Raw genomic sequence first — 27,795 nt, 5'->3', positions numbered from 1 at the left:
TTTTTGTGTGTGTGAACTGATGCCATGTTTACAAACTCACATACAAAACAAATTATTTCTTAAAGGCTATTTTAATAACCTTAATGTATTTTGGTTTCCTTTGGGCTAAAAGCTGTTTCTTGTTGACCTAGAGTTTTATTGCATGTACTTTTAGCTTCAGATTTGCTGGTGTCTTGGAGTGAAGACCAGAAGAAAAAAAAAAATCCCCAAAAGAGTCTCCTTGCTTTGCCCTCTGTATTTACTAGTCATCTACTCCTGTTTAAGCCCAGTTGTAGCCACAATTCTCTCTTATATCACTGGTGGTCAAATTCAAAACAAGAAGACCATCTTAAGTCCTGCTGAAGTCAAATTACTCCAAACAAATAAAAATGCATGATGGTGTGTGCAGGTGTTCCTGAAGTACCCAACAAAGCACAAAAATAACACCTGCGGTGCTCCAGATGGCTTGAGTACACAGCAGAGCTCAGAAACAACACCTCAAGCGCATTGACCTCCTTAAGGAAGGAGGCTGTAAAAAGGGCCATTTATTTTAAAGGAGAGTCATTTTTTACAAGTTAACTAGAAATTTAATGTTGTGTTCAGGAGTATAGCTATAGTCAGGCACTGGGATGGGTTGCCCAGGGAGGTGGTGGAGTCCCCGTCCCTGGGGGTGTTCAAGGAAAGGTTGGACGTGGTGCTTGGGGACATGGTTTGGTGGTGACATTGGTGGTAGGGGATGGTTGGACCAGATGATCTTGGAAGGCTTTTCGAAGCTTATTGATTCTATGAGTGTATGACTCTACGGCTTAGTGGCCGTAAAGGCTGCGGGGTTGCAGCAGGGCAGTGAGGCCGAGCCCCCTACACCCCAGCAGCGCGGGGCGAGGCCATCCACACCAGGCTCTCCAGCCGAACCGTTGCCATGGCAACCACCCCCACACACACTTCCGCCTCCCGCCCCTCCCTGGAGGCGGATCCCTGCGAACCGCGCATGCGCTGCCCCTCTCCTCACTTCGCCCCTTTCCCCGGAGGGAGCCGGCGGGCGCGCTGCGCATGCGCGGCGGGCGGGCGGCGGCGGGGGGCAGTTTAACCGTAAACATCCTGCCGATTTGAACGGGCGCTTTGGGCGGCAGGAAGGGCCGCGGCCGCCATCTTGGTCGGCTGAGGGAGCGCCTCGCGGGGGACGGGACGAGAGGAGGAGGAGGAGGAGGGAGCGGAGCGGGTTCGCAGCCCGGCCTCGCCAGCCTGCCCCCGACCCGGGTAAGGAGCAGCCGCTGAAGGAGCCGCGGCGGCTGCTCGGCCGTTGGGCAGCTTCGCTGAAGGGGTCGGGCCCTTCAGCTCCGCCTCTGCGGCCTGCCCGGCGCCCAGCACCGGGGGGCTGCCCGCTGCCAGGCCGGGGCACGCCGAGAGAAACCGTGGTTTGGTCCCGGTAACGGAGCGGCCCCGGGTTGTAAAGAGGGCGTCCGCGGGGTTGTTTCGTGCTCAGGGGGACGTGGGGAGGAGCAGAGTTTTGTCTCCCGGCCCTTTATTTGCGGGTGTAATGTAAGCTTTCGGTTGGGCAACGGCAGAGCGTGGAGTGTGCTCGTGGTTCTGCCTAATAGCGTGTGAGCTGGCAGCTGGGGGTGTTGGCCGGCAAAAGACCCCTTTAAAAAATGTTTACTTTTCGGGAAAACGCAGGTCTTTCTTCAGTATCGCTGGCCGATCTTGCGTAAACCTTCCCGGTCTTCCCATGGTTTCTGCCTGATTCTGAATGAAAGGCTTTTGCGAAGTGTACAGCAAGGTGTTGTGTTTGTATCGGTAACAAAGGAAGTTGGGGTCACTGTGGTTCATTGGCACGGCACTGCTGAAGTGAAAATGGCTTTCGCTTAAGTTTAGATCCGCGGCAAAAAAAAAAAAAAAAAAAAAAAAAGCTGTAAATTTATACAAGTTACCATTTAGGCCCCTATTGTGTGAATGTTTGCATTAAGCATACTGTTTCATTGACCTATTCCTCCGTAAAACGAGTTATGTCAAAAGTGTGGAAACATCAAAGCTTTCGTAGTTTTGGGCTTGAGTCTTATTTTTAAAAGGTTCATTTGTAAATATTTGACGTTCTGTGAAACTTGGCAACAGTGGCCGCAGCGATCTAAAATATCAAAAACTGCAGAGAAGGCGTTGGGGCGGGGGGGGGGAATAAAAGGGAAGAGCAGAAAGTTAGTGAGACCTACAGTAAATTTAAATCACCACCCAAACTATTGTTTTCTTACCATCGGGGCTGCTGGTAGTGTACTTCTAGGGGTTTCCCACAGAAATTAGAATAGTTGTTCAGTTAACTTTTCCACTTTGAGGCAAAATGTTGCAGAGTATTTTCACATTCAGCTTTTTGGGTGAACAGCACAGAGGAATAACTGCTGGGGAGAAAAAAAAAAGAAGTCTGATAGATGTATTTCTAGCCTCTTAACTTTTGTACCCTTAAGGAGTGTGTTAGTACATGGTTTGTGGCAAATGCATCTCTGTTTTGACTTGGAACTGCAATTTCACAAAACAGTTCGGGATGGCTGAGATAAGACCTAAGAATAGTGAGATTATTTTTTCTACTGGACGAATGGATGTGCTGAATCTGGCTGCAACGGCAGGATACTTGCTGAGGTTTAGGTTTTGAAGTAGAGTTGGGGGGGGAGGGTGGCAGGATGAGAGAAACCTTTTTCATGAGGTTTAATAATCTCAAACTATAGGGGTATTCTGAAAGATCTGCCCTTTGAATTAGTGGGATGCTGGTCCCAGCAGTGTGATGATGTAGAAGTGTAGTGTATTGTAACTGGAGAACACGGAACGCAGTTCCTGTAAATGAGAGGTGTGTTTTGAGCAGGTACAGACCTGGCAGTGCAACCTCGGCCATAGGATGTTAGAATAAGAGGTAATGGGAGAAATAAAGACATGCAGGCAAATAAAAAGCGCTGTGTATGCATTTATCAGTCAAGTCGGACTAGTTCAATTTTGTCTTTTCAATAATTGATTTTGTAGACATAAGAAATTGAGGTGACTTGTCACTGAAGTTCGTTAAAGCTGAAGGTGACACAAAGAAATCCATTAAATTATAGAAAAATTCAGCTTAAGAAGGATATTATAAAGGCGGTTGAAGAAAGGAGAGGAAATAATGTGATGCTGAAAACAGGCATGGAGCTGTAAGGAGTTGCTAGTGGAGTTTGTAAAGGCTGATCCTGTGATCGATTTTTTTTTTCAGTGGCATCAGGTGTTATGTGTGCTAATGAAAGTTGCTAGTGTAGTAAGACAGCACTGGTAGGTGTTCCTGCACTGAGGAAGTTTTAGACAGAATTGCATGGTGACAGGCTATGAGGTGAAAACAAAGAACCCCATGTGCAGGGTCAGGGACCTGGGAATTAGTGAGTGCTACAGTTCATGACATTTTTATTGATTTGGGAACAGGTAGATAAAAACAGGTGAATAACTTGACATCCAGAAGGCTTTTGGGTCACTGGTGTGATGTGTGAGGGAGACACAAGTGTCACAGGGTGAGTCAAGTCGCACCTTGCTAGTGAAGGTGAGGAGGAATGGATGTCACAGTGTTGTGAGGCTTCATGGGGAGTGTGCTGTCCCGTGGGACTTCCAAGGTCCAGCTCTGACTGCTGCAGGTGCACAAGGTCAGCTTACTCTTCTCAAAGACTTGTTTAGCTTAGCAAAACTGGAACTGTGTGTGGGAACAACAGAGAAAAGGAGAAACTGAAGTGGAAGGATAGCATAAGGACAAAAGAATTAAAATGACTGGCTGATTTTAAACTTTAATATGGGAAGTATCTGCTTATCAGGGGATGAGCGTGGTTCTGAAATAACTTTATAACAGGAATAGGTGACAGCAGATTAAGACTTGACCTGTGAACTGGTGTGTGTATGCATAATGTTATAAATGAAGTCTCAACTCAATCTGAATTTAGTAATATTTATAAAAGGCAAGTAAACAGTGCTGAGTGTACAGGGAGTCTATGCTCTACCAACATGTGCACACGAACATCAAATTTCTAAATATACAGAACATTGCTTTTACATACTAAACCCGAGTACACCTATACATATGTACAATCAGAAAAGGTATCAAATAATCCTTTAAGTTCCATGACTTAACAGTCTCCATTTTCCATTCCTTTTGAACAATATGTCTCGCTTTAAGTTGTCAAGCAACTCAGCCTTTGGGCCTTACGTATCCGTTCTTACTAAATGGAAGAAAAGCATATCCATCTCCTTTTCAAGGCCAATGAGGCCTGGGTCAAAAGGCACGTCCAGGTCACCAGGGGGCGTAACAGCAAAAGCCTTCGATGGCTGTAGCAGCAGAGGGGCCAATGGCGTAGCAGTCGGATCAGTAAAGGAGCCTGCAGCTCCCTCACTGTCTGGCAAACCAAATGTTTCTGACTGTGGTCCCATATGGTTCTTTAAGGCCTCAAACATTGCTCGCCAGGTGCCAAGCAATCCCACTGCAATCATGTCGTTTTTAGTTGCAGAGTCCCACGCCTTGACCTCAATTTGGTCCCATATTTCAGGATCATAAACTAACTGATTGTTAATAAGGAGAATAAGCTGTAAGGTTACCAGGACAGTCTTTATTTCAAAGTGTTATATATGGAGTGGTAATTCGTGTTGAGAAGATGGTTAATATTAATAAAGAAGGGGGAGATGTGGCAGTGTGGCCATGGGGGTCGGCAAGCCCCGTGGTTGATGATACCATCAGACTCTTAACGATGAGGCCATCAGGAATGTAAAAGAGTTTAGAGGGAACAAAGAAGGGTGATTCAGGAGACTCCATGCAGTCTCGGGTTGCTTGTTCTCCAGCCATTAAGGCACGGAAGTTTTTGGGTGTTTGCTGTTGCTGTTATTTGCAAAGTTGTTTGACCAATGACAAGTTGTTTTGAAAAGAACTGCTGTGGGGTGAAGGGTATAAGAGGGGAGCCTGCCCTCAAGATTAAAAAAAAAAAAAAAAGGCAACACGATGAAGTTATGTCATCAATAAAGAAGTAGAAAGAAGGAATGAAAAGGAGCAGACTAGCAGAACGGAGACCAGGATGGGAACAGGCATACTGATTGCCTCATGAAGATGGGTTCGGCCAAACTCAGCAAACTGCTCAGAGAGGCTCGTACTGAAAGTCACTGGAAATGGGTGCACCGGAGCTGGGAACAAGCTCAAGCTGAGAGAAGCTGACCCGTGCACACAACTGCCCCTTGCTGGTAAGCAGTTGCGCATGGAGTCTCCTGAATCACCCTTCTTTGTTCCCTCTAAACTCTTTTACATTCCTGATGGCCTCATCGTTAAGAGTCTGATGGTATCATCAACCACGGGGCTTGCCGACCCCCATGGCCACACTGCCACATCTCCCCCTTCTTTATTAATATCAACCATCTTCTTGACACCAATTACCACTCCATATATAACAATAACATGGCCTAGTAGGGTAGCAGATGTGGATTTCATGGGCTAGAGTGGAGGAATTCTCATCTCCTGAAATTTCTTTTAAAAGGTGGTTGCTTTAAATGAACCGTGGTCAGATTAAAACTTGCCACAGCTGAATATTGTATCTGTTGTCTGTAATGTTGTTGTCAGCTGTTGTTTCATAAAGCTTTCTGAATGTGTTGACAGACAGTACTAAGGCCATGAGAGGTTGCTTTTCAGAGTGTATACACTTCTAACATGCAGAAGGATTTTAAAACTTCATATTTTTGAATTGATGGTTAAGAGGAAAGAGGAAGTTTCATGGGTAGCATCTGCCCAGTTTTCTTGTTGTTTCTTTGGGAGGCTTAGTAACCAGATCCTCAGGAAGGAAAATGAAATACTATCAGTATTGTATTAGTGTCACTCTACATGTTTGGTTACTTTGTGTTATAAAATTGGTAATTTTTAATAATTCTGCAAAAAGAAAAATGATAAAAAATAAAACCATGCCATTCCTGGGCACATATGTAGGCAGAGGAACACGAGGACAATAACAGCACATTGAAGCAAATTCAAAGTTAATTAAAATCAAGCTCTTAAAAGCACAATTGGGCAGGGTCAGGATTTGGTATCAGTTGGTCTTGTGCAAGCACGGACAGTTTTTTGCCTCGTGTTTTTCTGTCATTTTTGAAGCTCTTCGAACAGGTTTGAAGGGCCTGGTTCACAACCAGTCAATCTCAAAAATTAGCAATTCGATTTTGCTGTATAAGCCTGTTAAGAACCATCAGCTACCCATTTGCTTTTGAGGGTTCTTATGGAGTTGCTTTTGCAGCCAAGGACATATGTTCCTTGCGCCTGCATGAGCACTCTGCCACTCCAAAACACTCTTTAGTTCCTTTAACATTCATCCCAGTCTTGAATTATGCCAGAAAATGTATTTCTCCTTTTATGCCCCTGCAATAGTGTACTCCCTATGAATAAATGATCAGGCAAAAACCCTGGAAGAAGGAAAGGGATTATCTGAAAAGAAAGAAGGAAAATGTCAAGAAAATGAGAGCAACCATCGGGGTCTGCTTTGTGCACTGGCCCAAGTAAAGCCCAGGTATTACTGTACAGCACATCGCTTGATGGAATTTGGAAGTGGCAGAGACTCCTTGTGACATAGGAAGCTGGTGCTTGGATGAACAGAAGCATTACCTGCTAACGATAGTTCAGATCTCTTGCCACAGTGTTGACTATCAGACTAGATTTCATTAATGGCTGAAGAGAAACAGACAACCTCTGTCAGAAGTCAGTTATGTTTGGTTCTCCTTTGCTACAAAAGTTTCTAAGTACCATCCACATGCAGTGTGCTCTTCTCACTAGGCTTGCAGATGACCATTCACAGGTTCTGTGGTGTAACAGTTTTCAGCCTCTATTCTTTGATTTAATTGCTGATGGAACAGACGTTTTGAAACACATTTCCATGTGTGAGCTCCCTTCACAGGGAATATTTTGGCTTGGATTGGCACTTCTTTGGAAGACAAGTTATTAGTGATGTCTGCTTTTTTTTTTTTTTTTTTTTTTTAAGTCAAAACAAACAAAAAAACCCTTAACGCTGATATAATCGGCCTTGTGATCCTGACATCTCAATTTTGGGAGGAAACTTGCTTCCTCTTAGATCTCTCAGCCATTTGTTTTATGTTCGCATTATCCCTTTAAATCCTGGAAAGCAGTGGAAAGTTATTCCTTCTGAGTTGCCTGGATAGTATGTTCCACATTTAACAGGAAATCTTCACTATATTTTCAGGCTTACAGTTAACAATATGTTTGAAATCATGTGAAGCCCATGCTATGTATTTTAATGATTGTAAACATTAGTGAATGATCGTGCCAAACTCCATGAATCAAAGCACATTCTTTTGAAACTCTTGGAAGGTTTTAACAAAGTAATGCAAGTGGTTTTGTTCATCATGTGCTTGTCTTCCCTTGCTCATACTCTTCATGTTTCTGGGTCACCTACAGGCCTGCTGCCACCAGGGCAGTGGAAGGTTGTGTTAGCAATTCCACATACCAAAATGCTGTGCTGCAAAGTTAGGTGTCTGTGTATACACAAATACTGTGAGGCCTTTGAAAATGTGGGAAGGACTGAATTGTCTGGTAGCCTTTGGGACAGCGTGAAGCTTTTTAAAAACCTCTGGGGAAAAATACTTTTATTCATCAAGGAGATTTTCACATTTTTTTTTCTTTTGCTTCCTAGCAAAGCTTGCTCATTTCCAGCATTGTGCAGTGCTGCTCTTAGCTCTACACGTTTTCAGCACCATAAAAATGTTATTTTAATTTTTAATTTGCAGTTCTGTTATGACTTACACCTGTCTACTGAAGTCCTAACAGTAGTGTTAATGTTTGATGTCTACTGTATTAGTTCAAACTGAACATGGCCTTTGTTTACATGGCCTTTGTTTTCTTTAAATCTTGTGTAGTGTGTCCATTCTGGGTTATGGCCAGAATCAGTGGCCAGCCTGTTGTTAGACCAACGGGTTTAAGAACTGTTTGGACAACAGAACAGATTCTGTATTTAATGCAGCAGAAATTTCAAAGCTTTGATCTTGTGTGTTGAACAGTACATGTGAGTGGGTGCAAGTATGGAGCATGGTAACACTACAAAGATTATTTTTCCCTTTGCTTTGTTATCCATCACTATCCATTTATTACTTAACAACAACAAATTGTTGGCATTTACTTCTGGGGATTTTTCATTTGTTATCCATGTATGTAGACATTGGCTTCACTTCCATTGAGCCAACGATGTACTTTTTGTGAAGCTTACCCTATAAATATCTGCCACTCGTGGCCTTGAAACCTATTTACCATTGCAAGTTAATTGTAATGGTTTAGAAACTGGCTTCCTGAGAATCTTTCTCTGGCTATCATGTTTACCAAGGCTTTGTGTTTCCCTGTGATCCCTGTTTGTTTGCAAATTGTGTTGGCATGCACTTGGGAAACATGTTTTTTATGGTTAGGAATTAATGCTCCTTGCCTTGGTTCTGCCTAGATTAAATTGCCCTGCTCATTGCAGCGGTGTGCTTCTGGCAGTGTTTCTGTGGGCACAGAGGAGGAGGCAAAAACTGCAATGCACTTGTTGCATCTCTCCTGTTCTGTCTCATTTCTTTTTCCCTGGTTATGGATGTTACTGGAGAAAAAGCTGCACGTGGGCAATCTTCTACCTCTTTAAATTACACATCTCCAACTTGTAGTTGAACTGAATCGCGTGCTTACCTCGTGCATGGCATTGGCTTTTTTAGATTGTAAGACAGCGTGGTGTCCTGCTTCCCTGGGGCTTTCTGCGTTGGCATCATTACCAGTAGTAAGAGGGTAGTCAGGTAGCTACTAGCCAAAGGAAGTTTGGCTTGGTAGTGGAGGAGGAAGAAGGAAGTGAAATCTTCAGGAAGTTTGGGACAATGCAGTCAGTTTTCTCGTAAGTTTAATCAACGCTTGGATAAAATATATGGAGTGTTACAAAGAGGATTCTGAAACAGAGCAGTCTGCTTGGAAGTGAGGAGAGTTGTACTTTCTCTTTAATAAAACATGGAGCCGTCCAAAAAGTTTACAGCTATGTATTTTAAAATGCTTAATGGTTTACTGAAACCGTGCTGAATATTTAATGGTATAGCATAGTAGTAGCTACTGGAAAAGCTAGAGCAGACAGAAATGGAAGTGGTAGAAGACCGCTGTGGGAGGGAAAAGAGAGGTGTGTATGTTTACATTATGACAGCTTGGTATCATCAACTTTGCTTAATATACTTAAAGGGATTTTGCTTCGTGGGATGGTAAACAATTTAAAGTTATGTAAATGGTTTTAATCTGTAAAAGGAGCATTGGTTGGTCACTGATCTTCCTGCTTCATATTTCGTAATAAATATATATATAACGTGCCCACCACCTCTAAGTGTTGGCTTCTTTAAATATCTTATACCAATAGTTTGATCTAAACGATTGAGAAGCAGATATAAGGAGTGTGTTTACAAGGATGTTACCCATCAATAATTCTCTAAATATATATGTATGTTTGCCTTTCTGTTTACAGGTTTGCACTTTGTTATAGACATCTGGGACCATGTTCTATGCCCACTTCGTCCTCAGCAAGCGTGGGCCACTGGCCAAAATATGGCTGGCCGCCCACTGGGATAAAAAGCTAACCAAAGCCCATGTTTTTGAATGTAACCTGGAGAGCAGCGTGGAGAGTATCATTTCACCAAAGGTATCTGTTTTACACTGATGTAATGTTATCTTGTACTGAAAAGAAATTGTGTATGCCTCAGTAGTTACTACTTGGGTCGCTTGGTGCTGATGTTTTAAAGGGTGAAAAGGTCTGTTCAGGCTGTTTGATTCAAGAAAGTATTTTGCTGTCAATTTTCTAATAACAGAGTATCACGCAATTTATTATAAAAAAAAATGGTTTGCTTTGTTTAAATAGAGGACTTGTATCTTGATGTATCACGCATCATTTAGAAGCAAATGTTTGGAAGAGAAAAAGCCTGGGCTTTCCTACAAAGTAACTTCTAAAGTCGTTATGATGATGGGCTTTCAGAGGTGATGTTGTTACTGGAAGCTGTAGAAATAATACTTAAAATTGTTTATGTTTGTGACTTAGGTAAAAGCAGGTTTCTTCTTAGCCACAGCAAAAAGAACCAAAGAATCACAGTAGCTTGTAATGTTACTGATGGTGTGAATATAGTTTTCCTTGCAATAGAAATACCATGTTGTAGTGTAAAAGCCTTGCTTTTGAAGCTTTTAGTGTCTTGCTTGGTTTTATAGAAAGCAAACAGGGACAAAACTGAAAGAATATAAAACTTGTACATGGTTATTGTGAAACAAGGGGAAAATTTGAGGAACTTAGTGGAGGAAAAAAAACACACATTATGACCACCATTTATAAAACTGAAGCTTCTTATTCAAGAGCTAGTGGACTGATTTCATTGTAAACTTTGTCATTTAGCAGATGTTTGAATATCGTATAAGAAAAGCCACTATGTTAAAAAGAAATGACTTATTTTTATCTTTTATTTGGTTGAAACCAATACAGCGTTTCAATAGTGTTGCTATGGATTTTGGAAGAACTGCTGTTTGTAAGCAAAGTATTTATAATACAATCATAGATATGCTTACTGTTCCAGAACTGGGTGATTTCCTTCAGTGTCAGCTCTGGAAGGATTTAGAGAGAAGATAATGTTCATGGACTCACTAATGAGCTGCAGGGTACTTGTAGAGAAAGGAGGAACTGCTAGGCACTCTTTCATGTATTTAATTCTCTGTAAGATGTTCGTCAGTTACCTGAAATACGACACATCATGTGTCATTTTGAATTCTCAAAGCTTAAGGTTAGACCCTGTATGGTTTAATCTTTGTAGGAGCTAATTATTCCATATATTCTTCAACATAAGTCTCATGCTCTTTTGGAATAAAATATTTGAGTCCTTCCCTGGAAATTGTTTTTATTGGTTTTCTGTTCCCACAGTTAGTGAAGTACTCAATTACATAGCAAAGCAGTGAGGCTAAAGAGGAGGGGAATTGAAGCTTATTTTAATGTGACAGTGCCTGTTTATGAATACCCTGTATCTTCTGCTGTTCTTTTATGCTTTCCTTAACAGAGGGATGGATGATGGAGAGGTACCAAGATACTGGTTTTAACTAGACTTTTTGCTTAACCAAATCATAATTTCTGGCTGTCCTTTTTTATTATTTTTTAATTCAATTAAAATAACAAAGGTGTCAGGAAAGGATGTGGTAAAATGAATTTTGTCTTGTCATCTTTTTTTTTCCTAGTAGACATAGCAGTGTTTATAAAATTCCTTAAGTGAAATTCCTATTAATTTACTAATGTTTTTCCATCTCCTCCGCAAGTTATCCATAAAGTATCATCTAAAACTGCAGAGTTTGCATTCTTTCTTTGTTTAGAGTTTTCTACTGTTTTTTATACGTGTTTTGGATGTTTGATGTTACTGCAAAACTCATATGAAGCTGACTGAAACTTGATGGGAGGAAAAAAGTAAGGCTACATCTAACTCACTGGTTGTACACTGTGCTTTTAGGTGAAGATGGCACTTCGAACCTCAGGACATCTCTTACTAGGCGTTGTTAGGATCTACCACAGGAAAGCAAAATATCTTCTTGCAGACTGTAATGAGGCCTTCATTAAGATTAAGATGGCTTTTCGTCCAGGTACCTGTCTCAAGTTCTATAACAACATGTATTAAGCAGATACAGAATTCTACTGTCTTGTCTTTATAAATTTATGCAGTTCTTCTATTTAGGGTAATTACAGTAGAAGCTATTTTCGTTAGTGTGAACTTCAGGCTGGCTATGTGACTGAGTTGTGTGCTGAAAAATCTCTTGATTAAATTCTGAACCAAAGCTTTTAACGTTAGGGCTGATTAAGTAAACTGATCTCAGATATGACTTTTCTGTTGTTGGTATATGGTGCTAAATGGGAATATACTGCATGGCTTTTACCTTCTGTCAGAAGTCTGAAAAATGCCAGTTGTATTTGCATGTATTGAATAGAAGGGAGCTTTTTTTTTCCGTAGGGAGAAAGATTGTCTTGCTGTGAGGTACAAAAGAAAATGGAAATAGGCTGTATGTTTTTCTGACTCTTCAGCATTTTAGTTTTTGGAAGAAGTGTGAACTGCAGCGGAACAAAGGTATTTTCACTTTTGTAGGTGCAATACATAGCTTTTCCCCCTATTGTTGCTTACTCTGTTAAGTTCTTACAATAAAGATGGAGGGGAGCTGTATTAATACTGAAAATGACAGTCTGTCCAACAAGGAATTTCTTGGGTTATACACACAGTTGATAGTTTTTAGTTGATAGATCCTTATCCTGGGAAACATTTTCTGCAGATGGATCGTAGCTGTTGCTTTGACACTGCAGGATACTCACAGCTGCTTAATCACCTCTTTAGTTTTGTGTGAGTGTAATAGATTGTAGAGCTGAACTTCAGGAAGCCTCTTATAAAAGGCGGCTTTTTAAAGCCAATGCACCAATAAATTTGAGAATAATTAATGCATATAATGTTTTTATCTTCATTTCCCAATCTGGGTATAATGTTCTTATTTTTGTTTCCTGATCTTCACATTGTGATCAAGGTTTTAAGCTTCCTAGTTTTCAGCTTTTTAAACTGTTTAGTTTTCAGCAGTAGATTTCTGAAAGCTGCCAATTTTTGGTGATGTCAAAAATTCATATACTTTCACAAGGTAATTTTTTTTCCCCAGTTTTCCTGCTCCCACCAGAGTGCTTGCAGAAGCTGAAGGACCTTAAAATGAGACTTAGAAAAAGCAGCATGCTGGCCTGAAGCAAGTTGAGGCACTTGTAAACTGAGAACAGATACTACATTTGTGGCTTGGGCACTGTCTTGTTTATGTCTGCTCTGAGGATCGTTTACATATTTTGTTTTAAGCAGCTAGCAGGTAAAAAGACTGGATAGCTTTGAAAGGAGGACTAAGCTTCTTCATTCCTAGCCAAGGACCAACATGAGTAAAATGCAGACTTGTGCTTGTTCATGGTCTCTCTGGGCAGTGGTTCTTTGATTATCCATTGCAGAGGAAAGCACAGCAGGCAGTGCTTCTGAAGTATCAGTACCTCAGAACGGCCTGTGTTGTGTGGGTCAGGAGGCAGAACATAAAGCTCAGATCTCCTGCAAGTTACAGCAGGAACTGAACTTGCATTTCTTGTGTACTTTCGAGTATCCTGACCTTTAAGCTTTTGAATAAAACAGGTACCTGGCACTGTTTTTGTGTGATAGCTAATCTGATAGTCATACTCTGAGGATGCCCATTGAATAACAGATTAAGTGTTTCAGGAGGATTTAAATATATATGTATATGTATGTGGTTTAGATAATCAAGGTATTTTAAATGCTGAAGTGGAAGATTTGGATGTGTGGCCCAAGTACAGTCAGTACTGTGCTGGGACTTGAGGGCTTGGTTGAGCTGGCTAAATGAGCAGAAGCTGTGTAGTGATTGTGTTGCTGGTGCTGTACCCAAACCAAAATATAGGACTAACTAGCTCATCTGGAGCATCTTGATAAAATTATTTCCTAGCAGGTACCTGCACTGCTGGATGCCTGTACAGTGATGTGATGACATAAAATGCCTGTAGTAGCCACATGGGTCAGCATTGTGCCACACAAACATTATTTAGTGAGTGAAGGCTTGTGGTTCTTGCAGGGTTATACGATGCTGTACAGTGGCTTAAGAGGTAGGTATTTTGATTTTAGGCTGAATTCCCGATACTGACATTATCTAAGGTTTCTTCATAGATATCTAGCATCAGGTCAACACAACAATTTAAAGACAACAAGTTTTTGCAGATAGAATAATGCTGAAGGTGGAAGCACAGGGAAAAATGCTATCCTTTAGGAATGGGAACTCATGTCTGAGTGTTCTTCTCTGCAGGGGTTGTCGATTTGCCTGAGGAAAACAGAGAGGCTGCTTACAATGCTATTACCTTACCTGAGGAATTTCATGATTTTGATCAACCACTTCCTGACCTGGAGTAAGTTGATGATTTTTTTTCTTTTTTTATGCAAATGCTGTTTGGTTTTATGTGAGAAGGATCTGGTTTTAAACAGCAGCGTCATTGCCACGTTACATAAAGAGAAAAGGGCAGCAGATAACTTCTGAGGCTTTTAAATACACCAAGCAAGTATGCAGTCATCTTTGTAGGGATTTTAAGTTCATAGTAGCCTGTGATGTTAACCAAAGTTAAAACTTATTATCATAACTTTTGGAAAAACTCTGGTTTCTTTATTTTGTGTTTTTCTTCTTTAACTGACATTACATTTACTTCCTCAAATTAGACAAGATTAGTTTTACGGAAATGTCCTAGTCAAGCTCATGTAGTGGCATTTTCTTAAAACTTCCTAACGCTGAGTTGCCTGTAAACATGCTGATGATATGCAGCTTTAATGGTTCTTAACTTGTAAGAAGTTGATGTTACCATTTTGGGGATTATTCATAAGGAAATCTGTGCGATCCAGTTTGCTTTAATCAGTGCTCTGTTTAGTTTATACTTGTTTGGATTATGTACTAATTTTTAACTGCAAAAAAAAAATGCTTTTCTAAGAAATGTACTTTAACACACTGCTAAGAAATTAACTTGGTACTAGTTATGCTTTTAGATAAATTGTATTAATAGCTTTTGGAGTTGAAAGAGGGGAGAGGCTGTTCTTACCAAATTGGCCTTTAAGTTAGTGACCCAGCATAACAAGGAGTAAGAGAGGTTATTGATATGTTTTCTAGAAGCTAACGCAATTTGAATTTTAGATTTTAACCTTTAATAGTCTTACTGTTACAAGTAGTGCTTACTATTCAGTGTTCACCGTCAACTTTTTCATTAACTTACTATATATATAGTATATATATAGTGTACTATTTAGGAATTAATGTCACATTTATCTAAGGCTTTATCTGTTACTTTTTCTTATGGAGATTTTAATAATTGCCTTCTGTTTGTTTAAGTGATATTGATGTGGCCCAGCAGTTCAGTTTGAACCAGAGTAGAGTGGAAGAAATTACCATGAGAGAAGAAGTAGGCAACATCAGTATCCTCCAGGATAATGACTTTGGTAAAATCTTGTGTTATGTTGTTACTAAGTTAATTTTGATAACTGTGAAGCTGTAATCTTGTGCTTCTGGAATGGAATTCCCATTATTAAGTACTAAAAACAAATTCAGTCAAATGTGGTGTGTTTCCATATATTTAATTCTTATATTGTTGAGTTTTTCCAGGAAGTCTGTCTTCTAGTATTCAGCAAGCTTCTAGCTGCCCATATAAAGCCGAAGAACATTCAGTCAGGTGAATTAGTGAAATACGGTATCAATATTACTTCTTAAAATATGGTATGAATAATCAGCTGCCACTTCAGTTTTAGGCATATTTTCAGTACTGTTACGAGATTTCTAAAGTTGGAGCAGTTAGTGATGATTGGTTTACTGCTGCTTCCAGTATCTGTTCAAGGACAGTGTTCTAAGATCTGAATCAAAGCCTGAAAGCAGTTGTTTGAATATCCAAAGATAAATAATTTCCAAAGTATAATATCTATAATTTAGAAATCTTACTGGAAATGTAATCTAGGTATTGATTAGGTTGTTGATTTTGTTATTGGTCCAGTCTCTGCACATGCAGCCCAACCTTGAGGCATAAAATGTAACTTTTTTAGAGTAGTCTGTGGTTACAGGATCTTGCTAAAATCAGTTTCAAGTAGGTTATAATAAACATGATTTAAGGAGCAGAGATAGTTATTTTTTGTAATTGGACAGTATATTTGCTGTAGTATTGCTGGGCATTATTTCTTCTGTTTTGTCATTAACTCTGCAATCAATAACTATGAAAAGATTTGTTTCAATAGAGGTATTTGTAATTCATGAAAAATTGCAAGATTAAAACAATAAAGAAGTTTGGTCTTGCAATCGGGTCTTTCTCGATTGATGAGCTAGGTCTCTCACATACTGGTTCATTTGCATTTATAGAGATGAAATCATATTCTTCCAGGTGACTTTGGGATGGATGATCGTGAGATGATGAGAGAAGGTAGTGCATTTGAGGATGACATGCTAGTGAGCACCAGTGCTTCCAATCTCCTGCTGGAACCTGAACAGAGCACCAGTCACCTTAATGAGAAAGCTAATCACCTGGAATATGAAGACCAATACAAAGATGATAATTTTGGAGAAGGAAATGATGGTGGAATATTGGGTATGTTTGAGAAATTAACTTTTTTCCTCTCCTACGTTATGCCTTAATAATTAGTTCTTGGGGAGGAGATGGGAAGGGGCTGTTTCCTTTGTAGCTGAGACACCTCTCTAGGTTGTGCATTCAGGAGTGGAATTCTGTTTTTTTGAGTGCTACAGCAGCATTGATGTGTACCATATTAAGTGCTGCTTATTTTTAAATGAAGTAAAACTAAATCATCCAGAGCTTTTCCTTTGTGTACATAACGTTCTTTAGAGAAAAATCGATGTGCAATTCTGCTGCTTGTTTGACCCCTCGTGGGGTTTCATTAATACATTGCGACTTTTATTGAATGTTTCTTTTTGAAGTACTAAGAAACCTAGCAAGATGCAAACATGTGGCAAATGTTATTGTAATAAAGGTTATGTGTATGCTCAAAACTTGAGCTGAAATGCATCTTGGAAAAATTTGCCTGATGGCTTTCATGTCAGCATTGAAAGTATAGGCTTCACTAACTTTTGCATAGTCTTTATCTATCTTGTCATAAATTTCTGTACTTCATAAACTTGCTTGTACAGATTTCATGAATTTGTAGATGCAAAATTAATGTTTTCATATTATCTTTTCAGATGATAAACTTCTCAGTAATAATGATGGTGGCATTTTTGATGATCCACCTGCACTCTCAGAAAGTGGAGTAATGATGCCAGAGCAACCTCCCCATGATGATATGGATGATGATGACAATGTCTCAAGTGAGTGTGATCTAGGACTAGGTCTAGAATTACTTGTTTTTAATTAATTTGATTAAGAATCTAATTACTTTGGAGCACATTGAACTGAAAAGTATGAAATGTGGTTGTCTACTTTAAGGTGTGGAGGAGGGGATGGGAATGGTAGCAGAGTTTGTTCGTTCCGATGTACAGTGCCTGATACTTGTTCTTATTGGCAGTGGGTGGACCAGATAGCCCAGATTCAGTAGACCCAGTAGAGCCATTACCAACTATGACTGATCAGACAACGCTCGTTCCCAATGAAGAGGAAGCTTTTGCTCTGGAGCCTATTGACATTACTGGTGAGTAAACTGGGAATATTTTACTTGGGTCAAAAGAGGCTACCTTAGATTGATGGATGGAGATGAATGTCTAGTGCTTCTACTGACTGCTTCAGCTGAGAGAAAAACCAAGGACTTGGCTGCTGAATTCCTTTTATTCTAACGTGGCCTTCCAGTGCTTTCCAAAAGGGTAACTAGCTTCTATAGTCTTGGGCAGTACTGGTTTGTAGGTTTTGCAGCTAAAATGAATAGCAGCATGATTCTGTAGCTTTTAAGCAAAGTGTGTGTTAAAATACAATGAATTGGAGTAGACCTCCTCATGTCTTCAATTCTAATGCAGTGCCTGTAGTGCAGCAGCGATCTCAGTGTAGTATTTTTGGTGGCCAAGTGTGCCTGTTCACACTGTGAATGTTGCCTGTAGAATGAGTGTTACTTCTTAGTAATTCATGACTTCTGTGAAGTGCTGAAATCCAGCAGGTAAGTCTTTGTATTGAAGTTGTAAATAAAGATGAGGAATTTCACTAACGCAAGGCACTGTATTCTAACTTGTACTGTATTTGGCTCAATAGAAACAGTTCCCTGCTTTATTTAAAAAGAAAAAGATCTAGAAAAAAATGTAGTTTGTCCTGTATTTTCAGACTCAACTCCAGGCTCTGATTTACTGCTTGGCCAGTTAGAAAGCCCTAACACTGCCCTCTGGTGGCAAGCTAGCAACAGAGGTCCTAGCTGATCAGGTGGGACCAGCAAAGACAGCGTTTGCCAGAGCTTCAGGGTCTGCTGCAGAGGGCCAGGCTGTTAACAGTTTACAGTAAAGTCATTCTAGAGCAGGATGAGAGGCACAGGTAAGATAACAACCCATGTTAACATTACTGAGGTTAAGATAGGGCTTAAGGGAAAAAAAATTGATGTGGTACTTTGACTTTTTGGCCAGAGGGACCTTACATCTCGGGTTTGCTCATGAAGAACATCAGCCTAATGAGCAAGCCATGAGGGAGGGAGGCATACACAGCTGAGGATATCGATGATGCTTAGGGAGATTCAGTTGGACTGTGAGTGTACACAGAAGAATTTGTAGGCTGTGGGACAGCATTCATAGTGTTTGGCCTTTGATAGTGCTTGAAGGCTTTCATTCCTTCCATTGTTAACATGGCCTTATTCTGGAGGCTGATTTGTGCATGGGCAAGGAAGACCTACAGAGACCCCATAAGATTCCTACTACAGTGTGATATCTGGTTGAGCTAACCTTCATTAATTTCTAAAAATCTCAACAGTCAAGGAAACTAAAGCAAAGAGGAAGAGAAAGCTGATTGTGGACAGTGTGAAAGAACTGGACAGCAAGACCATTCGAGCGCAATTAAGTGACTACTCTGATATTGTTACTACTTTGGACTTGGCACCTCCTACGAAGAAACTGATGATGTGGAAAGAAACTGGGGGAGTTGAAAAGCTTTTCTCTCTGCCTGCACAGCCTTTGTGGAATAACAGGCTACTGAAGGTAATGTCTTTGTACAGGTTTATTTCTAAATGGGCTTCGTTCAGATTTGTGCCTCAGATAGTAAACATCACTATTTGAATAGCAATATAGTTATAGGAGTATTCATAAGTACTGGTGTTTAGTGTTGTTTTTAATTATTTTAATTAAATATTTATCAGTTATGGAAATGAATGAACATTTGATCTTTTTTTTTTAATGTTGCTCTTGGAGAGGAGCTTAAAAATGGGAAGGGAAGATGACCTATGATTATTTGATCTGTATTACGAGGACACTGAGCTACAATAGTGAATAATATAACCTTTTCCATTATAGCTCTTTACTCGCTGTCTGACACCCCTGGTACCAGAAGACTTAAGAAAGAGGAGGAAAGGTGGCGAAGCTGACAACCTTGATGAGTTCCTTAAAGACTTTGAAAACCCAGAGGTTCCCAGAGAGGAGCAGCAACAGCAGCAGCAACAACAGCAGCGAGAAGTCATTGGTTTGTTTCTTGTCCAGGATGCTCTGCTTTCCCTCAGAGCTTTTGTTTTCCTCTGTGCTTTATATTAAGTCACCAAAGATAATGAAGCAAAGGACTTAGTTTGCTTAGCTTTCTATACGGTCCCTGACTTAAAATAGCTTTTTGTCTAGAAACAGAAGACCAGAAATTTGTTTTGATCCAGTGGATTAAATAGGTATTGTATTGGTTTGTATGCACATCTGCACCGTAAGTCACTGCAGAAACTATGCAAATTGTTAGAGTGCTTCATTCTAAATAACAGATTGGACTTTGAAATGTAATTTCAAACTTTGCTGACATATCTAAAACTGCTTTTATTATGGAATATAGATGAACCTATTCTGGAAGAACCAAGTCGTTTGCAAGAATCAATGATGGAAGGCAGCAGAACCAACCTAGATGAATCTGTCATGCCACCACCACCACCTCAGACTGGTGTTAAACGCAAACTGCAGCAAGTGGAACCAGAACCAGTGATACCTGTGAGTAAGATTTTTCTTATATACTCTAGAAGTGGGAGGTGTCTTTGAGCAGGAAGTGATGTATATTTGAGGTAGTCTTTGTTGTGCTGAGATAAGCTGGAATAGCAGAATCTTTTTATGTGGGTAGTCTGTATGGCGTTTTTCTTAAATGATTAAGCATTTCCCTGAAGTCAAGTAGGATAGGGATGTGTCATTGTTTCATCCAAAAGAAGTCGTCAAGGAGTAAATTATATAAAGATCTCTTGTTGTGGCAAGTGTATACGAACAGCTTTCACTGTCAGAAAGGATAGTGCAAGCTGTGTAAGTGGGCCACTGGGACTACTGGTACTGCCTTTCAAAAAAGAAGGGTTTAAGGGTTTAAACAAAAACTCCGAAAGGCTTTTTTTGCTGGGTTATTGGTGGACGTGGAAACTATTTCATATCTTCCCCTTCTGTAAAAGCTGTGATACAGTGTGAAATGAAACCATATTTGTCAAGGGGGAGAGGAACAATGGTAAATGAAGGTTAAAAGGTAAAATGAAGGTGTATTCTTTCTGAATACTAATCTGGTGAGAAAGAACAGTCCTGGATTGTGCAGTCTTTCTCATATTTGTACAATTTTTTTATCCAATGCGGTGTTTCATGAGTAATGGGTTCCTGTTGAATGAAACTACTAAATGTTGAATTGCCTTACAAAAAGGGAGAGACGCTGGATGAAATTTGCATCAGTTGCTTGTACTTTGTGCTGACGTAAACAATGTATGTTGGGAAATCTTGGATTGTGCCAGCCAGATGGAGCATGCCTGTAAAAATACCTGCAGTATGATGCTCAAATTAAAGTTATTTTGACCTAATTTGGGGTATGCATATACCCCAGTTTCTGGTGCAGAAATAACTTTACAGGCAAACATTTAACTGTGTATAGTTTGGGGGGGGGGGGGGGAGAGAGGAGGGGGAATACTGTATATTTTTCATTAGAAGGGACTCTATAAACCTTTTAAAACCATTTTTCTGGATTTTCCTGTTGATAAAAATATCTTTTAAGAATGAAAATCTAGCATCAGAATCACTCAGTATATTCAGAAACTTCTCAAAGTGCCTACTAATACATATATATCCTTCCTGCTTATATTGCAAAGGAAGATATTTTGACACTCTGAATATGTCATGTTCCAGTAAGTGTGTTCATGTAGCACTGTATCTGGTTATGTGGGGTTTTAAAGCTGCACGTGCTGATCCAAGAAATAAGATTGGTAGCTTGGGTGATTAACTAAAAGGTGTTGCTGGAAAGCCTTTTCCCTCGTAAAGTAGTAATACCATAATTTTGGTTTGGGTAGAACCTAGAGGATTACAAGTACGGGGGGAGCAAAACAAAAAAGTAGCATCAGTATTCTATGGTAAAAATATCAATAAGCTGATGGTCTGTGCTCACCTGTACTGTGTATTCTTAAAGCATCCACCATCACAACAGTTGGAAATACCACCTGTAGAAATGCCTCCAGAGGAGCCCCAAAACATCTGCCAGCTAATACCAGAGCTGGAACTTCTGCCAGAAAAAGAGAAGGAGAAGGAAAAGGAGAAGGAGGAAGAAGAAGAAGAGGAGGTAAGATCTGAGCTCTTTAAAAGCAAGCTATGCATAAAGGGTTTGTGTGTTCTCTGGCACTGTTTTGACTTTGAATTTAGTAGATTCATAAGAACTAAATCTTTACTCCTTACTTGGGAAGTGATAAACTTTGGAAATAGAGATTTTAAAGTTGCTGCATCACCACTTCACAAGTCACATATGCATTCACCTTAAAACTAGAGGGTGCTTCATTTCTCAGGTATAGTTCGATTAAACCACCCTTTATAGTTTTGATGCCTTACACAAGAAGTTTTGAACTCCTGTGTTTTCATCTTACTTGACTAGTTCATTCCACCTTTACAATTTATTTTTTTCCAGTATCTAGTTAAGTTGTTTCTTAGCCACAATATTTAATATTTTGTGGATATCAAAACAAACTTTATTTACATTTTTATTTACACTGAAAATACACAATAGTAAATTAGCTTTTTAAGAAGTGATTTACACGGTGAAATGAGAGCTGTTTATTGTTTACAAAATAAAAGCATTGATATTATGCTCAATGCTAACAGTCCTAGAGTAGGCTGGTATTTTCAGCCATCGTGACTGAACAACTTTGTTTTACTACTTGACAGCATAACATTCTGAGGTATAACCATAGTGGCATGCAACCTTTACTAAGATCCATTAGCTTATGCGTGTCTTCCTCTGCACCCCATTTCCTACCTCTCCTAGCTGTATCCTGTGAATCAGGTTGTCTAAACCTGGCTAAATCATGTCTGTCATGATGAAAGAACTGCAGCAATATTTAGAAATATCTAGATATCTCTTTTGTAACTCAGTGGATGAGATCTTCTGGTGTTTTTGTAAATGTGAGTTTTGGCTGCTTGCAGGAAGAAGATGGCACAGGGGGTGATCAGGATCAAGAAGAACGGAGATGGAATAAGAGGACTCAACAAATGCTTCATGGGCTTCAGGTACACATAATTTACTTTCTGTTAAGGTAGCTTTTGAGTGTGTCCACTGATGCTTTCAACCAGTGTTAAAAGTTTAAGAGCTTTATTGTCAGGAGATGTTAGACTTAAAATAAGTGTTTTCTTAGGGAAGGAAAAAATAGTTTAATTGAATAAATCATAATATAATTGCCACTCTTTTCCAAGGAATATTTGAAGCAAAACTTTTCACTCAAGAAGTATTTTCCAGACACACTTTGTGGGCAAGTAAGATTCCCAGAAATGCAAACTCTAAAATAATGGAGTTTGGTTGTGTTCTTGTAATGAAACCATCGGACCACTGACTTTGCATTCTATAAGACTAGGCAAAACATCACTGAGGTCTGGGGATAAAACTATTTCACAGGATGTTTGCTCCTGGATAGGCTGGTTTGAAAACTTCTCTGTACTATGATAAGCTGAATCTGCAACAACTGTGGGAATATGTCCTTGGCTGAAGTATAGCATTACTTTTCAGCGTGTGGCCTCAGACTGCCAGTGTTAGTCTCCACAGATAATCTTCTGTAGAACGGATTCTTGCTTGCTGAAACTAAAGGGCTTTTTTCTGATAAGAAATTTGAAAACCTGTAGTATATCCTTAAACTTAAGTGCAAACTTGCCTCTACTTACATATAGAGGTCTATAGTCTCTTCAGTCTGGTTTGTGGTTTCTACCCCATTCTCCCCCTTAATTGTTTTGGCAAATCTTGAGAAGGGTCAATCCCATGTCTCTAAGATCAAGCAAAAGCTTTAAAATTGTGGAACACTAATATGTTAAATTGAAGGCTAATGTGAATGAAGTCAGTCCGTTCTTTTGCATGTCTTCAAGAGTTCTGCCAGTGTTAAGGTTGTTTTAAAGTGTTCATGTGGGTTAACCCCAGTAGGCACCACACAGTCACTCCCTCCTTCCTCTCAGTAGGATGGGGGACAATATTGAAAACTTAAAAGTGAGAAAATTCGTGGGTTGATGTAAAAACAGTGTAATAAATGGAGCATAACTGTGCACACTGGCACTGCAGAATAAGGAATTCATTCACTACTTCCCATCAGCCAGCAGATGTTTAGCCGTTTTCCAGGAAAGTAACACTAACTCTGAAGACATGTCCTATGCCCCCTCCCATTCCTATTATCCCCCAGCTTTTATTGCTGAGCACAACATCATATGGTATGGAATATCCCTTGGAGCAAGTGGGGTCAGCTGTTTTGTCTGGGTCCCTTCCCAGCTTCTTGTTCATTGCTCAGCCTACTCACTGGTGCGACAGCACAAGAAACAGAGATGGCCTTGGTGCTGTGCGACCACTGCTCAGCAACAGCTAAAACATTGGTGTGTTATCAACAGGGTTTGGATCACAAATTCAAAACATGACACCAGATGAGCTGCTAAGAAGAAAATTAATTCTGCCCAGCTAAAACCAGTGTGACTGTCACTTAGAAATTATTTTTAAATTGTACAGATGTTTAGTTGGTAATGTTGCCTGATGTGTTCTTTTTCTGTTTCATCATGGATTTTCTGAAAAGAGCTTCAGAATTCTCTTTGGGCCATGTCTAGCTTTTTGATTCTTTCTTCCATGTGCCCAAAAAGGATCAGACTTGGATAACAGAAACATTAAATCTGTAATGAGATTCAAAGTTAAGATCTGTTTAATATAAAGTAATTTGGTTTGGCCAGCCTAATATCTTTTCATCTCGTAGATATTCCAGAGCAGACGGTTCTGTTTTAAATTGAAGACGTCAGTAGTTGCTCTAGCCAGCAAACAGATGTATTTTCCTGATTTTTTTTTTTTTTTTTTTAATATTCTGGCCAAGACTGAAAAAACATAAGCGACTTTTGGGTACTTAGTTTCAGACAAACAAGATCTTTAGAAATAAACAGGCTTTCACCTTGGGAAAATTATGCCTCGTTAAAGAACCTGAGCTCTTGATTTTTTAAATAAATAATGATTATTTTTGGAGTTTCTGGAATATGTAACTTAACTTGGACAAACCTCAGGATCAATTTTTTTCATACATTCCTGGGAAACCTACTTGGTTCCATTTAGATAAGACCCATGCAGAATTTTTATGGGCGTGTTATCATGTCCCCATCCAGTGTTGAGTCCTTCCCAGTCTTTCACAGTGTCTTGGGGGTGACAAACTTGCCAGTTGATGTTCATGTGTGCATGTAACTTCTTAACTTGTGGTATTGATGTTTGTGTTTTTCAGAGAGCTCTTGCTAAGACTGGAGCAGAATCTATCAGTTTGCTTGAGCTGTGCAGGAATACGAATAGAAAACAAGCAGCTGCAAAATTCTACAGTTTCCTGGTACTTAAAAAACAGCAAGCTATAGAGCTGACACAGGAGGAGCCTTACAGTGACATCATCGCGACACCTGGTCCCAGATTTCACATTATTTGAATGGTTAGATACAGCAGACCTAGTGTTTGTTTCACTAGCGCGTATGTGTATTGCCCCATCTGTAGGGCCCACAAGACCATTGCAGAAAAACTTAGATTTTATTGTCTGTATAAAGTCCTTGGTTTTCTTTTTGGGTTACTTTGGTTTTTGTATTTTAAATCTACCACTTAAAATTTTAGTGAAACTGCTGGGGTGGGTGGCTTGAGTTCCAGCTGCAGGAACCAGACAGCTCAAGGACCCAGGTGAAGATTGTTCTAACAGCGCAGAGCAGATGTGTGCAATATTGGTGCATGTAATGTTGAGTATCAATGAAAATGTCTTACTATAATTTGACTAGTTGATTCAATGGTGATATTTTTAACCTGTACAAGTAAACCTGAATGGCCAACCTATTGTCTGATTGAAAACTTTGCCAAACTCGTCCAAAATGTTCAGTCTGCTTCTCATAGTAGTGTTTTTTCCCCTTCCCTAGATCTTTGTGCATACCGTGGGTCTCTTACAGCTGCCAATATGAAAGGTAGTGCCTGATATGTCAGCTTGCTTTGTCACTGCATTTTTGCAGTCAGATTTTTGTAGCCCTTGATGCTAAGGGGAAACGGGTGTCTGTGGAAAGCACTTCCTGTGAGTGATACTATTACATACATGAAAGGACAGAACATGTGTTAAGCATTTTAGATGAAACATTCCTTTTCACTTATCACCTCATTACGGTCCACTACTGATAATGGCTAATTACTGTTAATAAGTATCGAATAAAAACTCTACTCATTTCATTTAAACCTTTTAAGATATCAAAATGCTTTAGGTTTGTTAGACCTGTATATAAACTCCAGACTTTTTAAAACAGACTTCTAGATTGTAAATTATCTGATTTTTATTAAGCAGGCATATGAAGATAAGAATAAAGAAGTTGAACAGATTGCCTTTGTAAAGATGCTAAATTCAGATACCACCTGTACTGAAAGGGCAACAAACTTGAATATACAGTATGAACGGGCACAGTTCCACTTAATTGTGTAGCGTATTAATGACTCTTTGGATATATTTATGGTTTTAGTATCAATTTTTCCAATAATGCACACTCCTGTGTTCGAAACATTTTATCAGTTTTTGCAAAAACAAGTCCCATTTGATTTTAACTATCAAGAATGAAGCTTTACTGTTAGACCAGGTAGTACCAGAAATTATGTGAATATGTTGATTATGGAAACCTGTCTTAACTTTTTTTTAGGGCAAAATTATTCACACTGAAGGTTCTGGTTTTAATGTTGGCACTTTTGTGATATAATTTTGGGACTGAAATTTCAGTGTATACTCAAGTGTAAAATTATGTGAATGTTTAAAAAAAAAAATCTGAGATGACATGATGACCATGTTTTAATAACCCTTGAAAAAGTTAATTGTATAAAGTTACTGCAGCTTTATTTTCAACATGATGTGCCTGTAAAACCATGATTTTCCCCTTTGTAAAAAGAGACATTGTAGATAACTTGAATGTTTAATTATAGAAAAGGTCATTAGTTTCTTGTTACACATTTTTAGTCTGTTTTTGTTGCTTTTCAAGGTTAATATTCTTGAAAATAGTTGATGCTGTTATGTATAACTTTTCTAATAAAAGTTGTGTTATAAGCTGTTATGTATTAGCTCCGTATCTTCTTTGAACACCTTTTATTTATGTAATAGGGACCTAGTATTTACAGGTTGCTTATTTGAGTATTAAAAGTGGAAGTGTAATGATTTAGCTGTTTGAGAGATTTAAAGCCTGACTGTGTAAATAGATTTCTTGCCATTAGGAAGGAAGATTTACTTTAGCGGCCGTACTGTGGTTTTGTTGAAGTGTTCTATGCTAGGAATGTCTGTGTGGAAAATTAGAGGAGACTGTCTATAAAGTGATTCATCTCCATGCCAGTCCCTTCTGAATGCCAGAACATATCCAGCTTTAATTCTTTTAGCTCTGCTGTTTTCTTGCTTCTAGAATTGCCTCTTTGGATATGCCAGTGTTTTCTGCTCCTCATAGATCCAGACACTTGGATCCAAGTGTGTAGAAGCAGTGGGTATCCTATGGAGTCACTTAAGTTACCTGCAGAGCTTGTACAGAGCCCAGTGTAATGAATTCTGTTTGACACATGCTGTCTTTGGAAATTGAAGAACCAGCCTGGATCCAATAACTTAATCTGGGCTCCACACAGAAGTGACTGTGCTGCTCTGGAGTTTGAGCTACCTGTGGAAACAGCTCAGCTGTTTTTGTTTGTGCTGCAAGACTTTGAGGCTGGCCTGTGCTGAGCTAGGTTGTGTGTGTGCAGCTCATCTGCACTGGACAGTGAGGAGTTGGTTTTTCATTTCTTTGGTTAAAGCTCTCTGTAAGGAAAGAAGTATGGGAACACATTGTAAACAGATCAGAGAATCATAGAATGGCTCAGGTTGGAAGGGACCTTAAAGACCATCTAGTTCCAAACCCCTGCCATAGGCAGGGATGCCACCCACTGGATCAGGTTGCTCAGGGACATTCAGACCAGTGAAAGATAACTTTTCTGGGTCTTAAATCTTATATAGATGGATCTAGGACACTTATCACCAGTGTTGCTTTCTGTTACACTGCTGTGATCAGCACTCATGACAAATTGATTTTACACAAATAGATACTCCTGATGACACCTATGCAAGCTCTGCTTTGTACGTACAGAATCTGTTACTAGTTTTGAACATGGCCTGTAGGTAGTACTGAGAAATGTTTATTAGAAAGCAGGCTTTGCAGTAATATACTGATCAGCTACTGAGTAAGGTCTAAGGAATGATGATAGACAACTTGCTCTCTGTATCTTTCATATGCCTACAAGAAGTGTATTTCCCTAGCTTTGACAGATGATGAGGTACAGAAGGGCTATCTGTTGCACAACATTTATTTTGTTATCCTATGATTGCTGCTCTTCACACAGATATTGGAGCATTTTTTTAAAAATTGCATTTTATTATAGTTACTCTTCAAATAAATGTCTGTGACTTTGAAAGATTTTGCCATAAGCATTTGGTTAGTTTTTACTAGCTAAGAAGCTGCCTTCCTAGCAATTTAGTAACACAGCTACTTCTCAGAAACCAATCTTGTGAGAGATTTAGACTTGATTGATACCTTTCCTTTAAGATGCTCCTTGCTGCTTTAACACTGAGGCTGGAATGTCTCCAGCTTGTTTGGCTGTAGTGTTATAGTACACCAGCAAGGGGAAGAAACTGCTGTGAATC

At 39.5% G+C, this 27,795-nt stretch overlaps 1 protein-coding gene across 1 annotated transcript; it reads left to right on the top strand.

The window, feature by feature from the left end:
- Window positions 1–1,102: 1,102 nt before the first annotated feature.
- On the top strand, window positions 1,103–26,194 carry RAD21 (RAD21 cohesin complex component). The gene is made up of 14 exons (XM_084283085.1): window positions 1,103–1,236; window positions 9,459–9,632; window positions 11,464–11,593; window positions 13,826–13,925; window positions 14,891–14,997; window positions 15,924–16,127; window positions 16,733–16,858; window positions 17,056–17,178; window positions 18,429–18,652; window positions 18,965–19,130; window positions 19,479–19,630; window positions 21,063–21,212; window positions 22,067–22,150; window positions 24,367–26,194. The coding sequence occupies exons 2-14, from the start codon at window positions 9,489–9,491 to the stop codon at window positions 24,556–24,558; spliced, it is 1,902 nt and encodes a 633-aa protein (XP_084139211.1). The 5' UTR covers window positions 1,103–1,236; window positions 9,459–9,488; the 3' UTR covers window positions 24,559–26,194.
- The last annotated feature ends 1,601 nt before the right edge of the window (window positions 26,195–27,795 follow it).

The sequence above is a fragment of the Netta rufina genome, assembly GCF_964035555.1.
Source record: "Netta rufina genome assembly, chromosome: 2".
Classification (NCBI taxonomy): Eukaryota; Metazoa; Chordata; class Aves; order Anseriformes; family Anatidae; genus Netta; species Netta rufina.
Note: the sequence above shows the minus strand (reverse complement) of the source record. Positions and strands in the feature narration are given on the sequence as shown.